The sequence below is a fragment of the Rhipicephalus sanguineus genome, chromosome 2 (genome assembly GCF_013339695.2).
Source record: "Rhipicephalus sanguineus isolate Rsan-2018 chromosome 2, BIME_Rsan_1.4, whole genome shotgun sequence".
Taxonomy (NCBI): Eukaryota; Metazoa; Arthropoda; class Arachnida; order Ixodida; family Ixodidae; genus Rhipicephalus; species Rhipicephalus sanguineus.
The window spans coordinates 25,260,646-25,266,529 of NC_051177.1; the positions used below are offsets into that span (position 1 = coordinate 25,260,646).

Consider the following 5,884-nt stretch of genomic DNA (forward strand, 5'->3'; position numbering starts at 1 on the left):
GATAATGGCGACCAAGGACCCTTGATGTTGCATTCAAGGAACTGTTCACTTCCCACCTTTACCCCGGGAAGCCGGGAACCAATGGCTGGCCTTCTCTCCACTGCAAAGTAGCATACCAATTTCTTTTACTGGTTAGCAGCCTTGCCTTTTCTTTCTCTCCAGTTCCTTCCTTCCTTGTGAGAAGCTCGTCATCGCTTCATTTTCATTTTTGCATCCATTGCAGAGCTTGTTTTCTTTCGGACTTGACCAACGGAGGAGGAGGGGAGGGGACGGGAGAGGCCGTGATGGTATTGCCCCCCTCCCCCCAACCCCCACCCCTAATGGAGAAGTCTAGCAGCGCAGGTCTATGGGTATGGGTGTGTCTAAAGAGAAGTATAAATATATTTTACCTATGTACCACTTGACTTACACATTTCGGGTACGTAGAACAAGTTTAAATTGAAAAGGTGTGCATTACACTTTTCGTTTTAGCGCACACTATGGCTTAGTCGCCGGCATAATGGACATTTAATTGAACAACGAACACGACAATCAACCAAACGATCTCGTCAAAATAAACCTGCACACATGTATGAATCGTGTCCAAGTAGACCGGTGCGCTGAAATTCTACGGTATTAAAAAGCTCATCCTTAGAGATAAAGTGTGCAAAGCTATTGCTTCGATCTATTTCCGCGTCATCTTAGCGGTCATTGATCTTCCTCAAGGCACTCACGAAGTCTGCCAGGTGCTTGATGCCATTGGGAAACCGGGTTCCATTCGCCTGCAGCCTTCCGTATGCGTCACGTTGTTTCGCCATCCAGCAGTCGTCGATGTTCACATACTGGTATCCGACTGTCCGGTAACCCTGGCTCACGAACGCGTTGGCCATCTCCTTGAACAGCCGTTCACTGCGATAAAAGCGAAATGCCGTTGTTTATGCCAATCAAGCCCTGCTCAACTCCCCGTGCCATATAAAGGAATCTGGTAGCAAATATAATTCGGTCATTTTGAAAGCGTGTATACGCAGGACTGCAACGTCTCTGCTATCATTCTGAAATCATCTTTAGTGCTTGGTCTCCGAAATAATCTGAATAAGTAAATAAAGAAAGCAGCCATCGTTTAGAGTCATCCGTCATCCCATTATAAGCTTAGAACAAATATATAGTAAAACCTTGGTGATACGAATCTCGCGGGGTTGCCAAAAATATTCGTATCATCCGAAATTCGTATCACCAGAACACATGGAAAATTAGTACGCGACAAAAGAAAGTTGGCATAGGTTTTGTGTTTCTCAGGGCCGCAGCGACGACATGAACAGCTCTGAATGACTGCCAGTAAAGTTTTTAGACGCCCGCTGCGCGCTGACGCGCGCCTTGCAGGACCCAAATAAAGTTTTTCAACCAACCAACCAACGATCATACGGTTATGAATATACGGTGCATGCGCGTGTGTGTAATTAGTGAACCAGATGTGTTGTGCCCCGTTACCGCTAGTAGCCCCTTCCAAATCTTACTACGCTTTTCTGCATGACACCAAAGTACTGCGGCGAAAGTAATTTAAGAAGCGCTTTGCACACGATAGATAAAGGCCAAGCTCCTTCGCCAAGACCGTCCGCTTCGTCCCTTGGGGTCTTCGTCCACCTTTAATGGGACTTCATGACGGACCCGCAGCCCAAGTTTCAGTCTTGTTTCATAGAACGTCTGATTGCGGGGACATGGCTTGCATCGACGTGGCAGGTACCTGTTAACACAGTACAAGGACGCTGCTGCCTCTGGCACAGGAGCACGCGTCAACGCTTCGGGAAAAAAAAGCGCGACGTCAACGTCATCTGTGACCTAAACGCGAAGGCGCCTAAAGACCTCCAAGATTGGCGCGCACTATCTCGGAGGTAACGACGCACCGTTGATGGTCGCGTGACTGCCGCGTCTTCCGCGACAGCGCGGGCAGCACCTGTTCGTACCTGTGCGCTAGCGTACGTTCGTATCAAACGCCGCGGGGTGCAAATCGGTTCGCAACAACCGTACTCCAACACATTGCAGGCTAATGGGCATTGGCAGGGACCACAAAAGTATTCGCATCACCCCGAAATTCGTACGAGCCGTGATCGTATCACCGAGGTTTTTCTGTATACAGGGTGTTTCTTTTAACATGACAGTAAGGCTCCCGTCGTTTTCGCACACGAACTCCACGTCGAGGTGGAAATACTTTGCCGCAGTTAAAATGACACTGTTGCAACTAACAAAATCTTGTTAATTAAACTTTAAATTATCGACTTGAGGGCAGGTGTTTATATTGCAAAGTTGTACTGCGTGCCAATTTATGGCACACCTGTTTTTTAGGAATCACAAAAGTTCCACTTAGTTCGAGATATTCGTCATCGAATTTCATGGGCGAAATCGAAATTGATCGCGCAAGGCGCGCACGAAGCGCGGCCGTTCTGCTACGTCAGACCAGAACTAACCGTCACATGAGAGTGACGAAATTTTCGTGACGGCGCGCCGCGGCCGCACGTTTTCGTGAAAAGCTGCAAGTCATCTCACTTGTGCCCGCGCATCGCCTTATACTATTGCACGTAGTGCTTGGTGCTTATCTGTTTCTTTCGAACTGTGCACAAGAAAACCGCAATATCAACCTCATCTTTGTCCGGGAAGCATAAAACTCAGGGGCGGCCACTGCAGTGCTTCTTATTGCAGACTGGCGAAATGGTTTTTCGCGCCTCTTTATAGTTTAAGAAAGAAACAGACAGGCACCACCCATCGCAAGCAAACATTAAGCTGTGTACTAGTGTATTTCAGAATGCTTGCCGATTTTTCTGACCAGAGTCTGCTTTGGCGCGCCTTCATTCGACTTTCATCACTTCCCTGTCACGTGTCAATCCAGTGACCCGCCGCCCTTTGTGCGCGCCGGGCGCGATCAGTTTCGATTTCGCCCTTGAAATTCGATTGTGAGTATCTCGAACTACGTGCAACTTTCGTGATTTCTAAAAAATAAGTATGAAATAAATTGGCACGCAATACAACTTTGTAATATGAATACCTGTCCTCAAGTCAATAATTAAAAAGTTAATTAACGCGTGTTTGTTAATTAGTCTTTCCAACGTCATTTTAGCTGCGGGAAATTATTTCCGCCTGGACATAGAGTTCATGTACGACAACGACAGAAGCTTGACTGCGAAACAATTAATATAAAATATCTGTTGCTTCTTAAAAAAGCACACTACACACACACACAAACACACACACACACACACACACACACACACACACACACACACACACACACACACACACACACACATATATATATATATATATATATATATATATATATATATATATATATATATATATATATATATATATATATATATATATATATATATATATATATTACAGCAAGCGGCGTGTAGGAGCACTAGTGGAGAGCGTTTCGGCCGTCGGCTCGGCATTCGTCATAATTCTGACGAAGCTCGGGCCCACGGTCGAAGCGTCGTCAAAGAACAAGGTAGAGAACAGAATTCTAGGCCCAGTAACTTTCTCGAACAAAGAAAACGTGGTTTCGCTGTCAGCGCTTGAAAATTGGGCACGCACTTTTTCGGCGCCACGACGGCCACACTGATGAAGATGGGAGCGATTACTGCCTCGCCGATATAGCCTAGTTTCATGAGCAAACAGCAAAGAGACTACGCGTCGAGAAAACCTTAACGGTTTTTGCTGCTCAGACTGCCCGATGTCTAACACTTTCCATCGTTTTTCTCTTTTTTTTCCCTTCTCTTATAAGTACGCGCACTCCTTCATAAATGGAATGGCGTCGTTTTCCGGAGTTCATTACTTTTTTTTTTACCTTGCTAAGGGTAATTGGTGTTTATTGTATTCCTGTATTCTAAAGTGCATGTTCCAGTTATTATTTATGCTATTTCAATTTTGCTGTTTTTTTTATCTTGCTAAGGGTAATTAGTGTTTATTGTATTGCTATATTTTAAAGTGCATGTTCCAATTATTCTTTATACTATTGCAATTTTGCTGTTGTGCTATTGTGTTTCTAAAAAAGAAAAAAGGAAGAAATCTCTTTATTTTTTATGTTGCACTACATCTGAGCAAACGTATGGGCGGAGGGACACTAGTCAGGCAGAGCTAATCAGCCTTTAGTCCCTTAAACCTAGGCAAAAAAAAAAATTTTTTTGTCTGAATAAACTGAATTGAATTGAAAAAAAAAGTACAGTTATTGTACCGCGATTGTTACGTCAAGAAAAACGCGTAATTAAAGGCAACGCGATACAGTGTAGCAGGCAGCCCACGCTGTGTTGGAAAACCTTCCGGCACTTACGCAAGACTCTACATGCGCACGTACTGACCTGACGCAGTTTTCAGGATCATCGGCACAGTCGACGTTGCACAAGAAACGCTCCCAAGCTAACCATCCCATGGGTGGCGTCCTGGCAAGCCCATTCTCCAAGCAGAGGACAGGCTGCACCCCGATTAGCAGGAGAAGCGCGATCCGGAGTCGTCTCGGGGACTGCGTCGCGGTCGTCGCGCCGGTGGCAGCAGCTGTCGGTCCCATCTGGACACGAGTGCGGCCGCGGTTGTCACCGCAACGGAAAAGCGCGCTCGTTCTGGACTCGAGGTCCTCCACGGCTGCGTTAGGCAACCAATAACAGGGACGCCTACCGGAGGGCAAGAACGTAATGGAAATGTATACTGGAGAGGAGAGGAGAGGAGAAGAGTGAATAAATGTGAGGAGAGATTTATGTTCACATGCACACATGTGCCAGGTTGCGAAGAGACTTGCAAGCAACTTGGAGCGAGATACGTGTACACTGTTGAGGGTATTACGACCTTGAGGAAGATGGAGCCGCAGAGGAAGGAAATGAAGACAGAAAGACACAGAGAATCGCTGACGCACGCGGAGGATTGACAGGCGACAATAATGATATTGCGCGACCGGCATAATTCAATGCGGCGCTCGGAAGAAAAAGATGGTTGATCCCTCTGTCATGGGAATCGGTATAACACGAAAGTGAAACGTGTCGTCACAGAAGTAGTTGATTGCTTTCGAGCGTTGGTATATCAGAGCGCGTATAATGTCTATTTTTGTTTGGCAGATGCAGCACCGCCTGATGTGGACGCACTAACGTTGTCGCCTAGTGGCACATCTGCGTACCGACGACTAACGCCCATGATCATGATTTAACCCTTGCGGTAGCTGAAGTTCTCAACATTACGTGGACACCGCATATGGTGAATCCCGCGAAAATATGGCATCAACAAGCACATAATAAACACTGATACTCCATATGCGCTCCTCCAAAGCGTCGTGAAAAGCGAAGAGAAACGCTACGCGCATTGTGTATTCCCTCTAGCCCGGCAGTTAATTCTCACAGGGCGAGCGGGGAACGCGGAGCGACAGTCAGGCGAGCGTCGGAGAGCTATTTTTCGATATGGACGGACGCTATGAGCGAGGCTTGGGCTAAAGCCAACACCTCGCGGTGTGTTAAACGAAATTACACTTCTATTGGGAACGCGCCGAATGAGACGGTCGTAGCAATGGCGCGTTTCTTTTTTTCGAGCCTGGTGGCACACATGTCACCACCCCGTTATAAAGGGGGCGCTCATAGCATCCATCCATCCATCCATGCAAGAGAACTGTCAGGGGAAAGTGTGAAAGATAAAAAATTACACCGTCTTCGCTAGGGGAACCATGGAGTGATGTGGAGCATCGCGGATCGTTATTAACGGTGTTATTAACGTTGTAAACTTGCGTGTTATTACGATGTTAACTTGCGTTGGTCGACGTTCACGTTCCAACGCTGCTTCAGGTGCTTGAAGCTCAGGATCAGCTGCTCGACGTTGACGCTTCGAAGCTGCTTCGCGCTGACGAAGTTCAGGGTCCGCCGCTCGCTTCAAG

At 46.8% G+C, this 5,884-nt stretch overlaps 1 protein-coding gene across 2 annotated transcripts in view; it reads right to left on the reverse strand.

Moving 5' to 3' along the window:
* Positions 1–4,643, reverse strand: part of LOC119382561 (alpha-N-acetylgalactosaminidase) — a 31,480-nt gene extending 26,837 nt beyond the window's left edge. The window contains exons 1-2 of one of the 2 annotated variants that reach the window (XM_049412239.1): positions 4,335–4,643; positions 714–888 (exon numbers count right to left, since the gene is read on the reverse strand). In XM_049412239.1, coding sequence (XP_049268196.1) covers positions 714–888; positions 4,335–4,540 — 381 coding nt within the window. In that variant the 5' untranslated portion in view covers positions 4,541–4,643. The remainder of the gene's footprint in view (positions 1–713; positions 889–4,334) is intronic. The other variant, XM_037650313.2, reaches the window with a different exon arrangement.
* Positions 4,644–5,884: the final 1,241 nt, after the last annotated feature.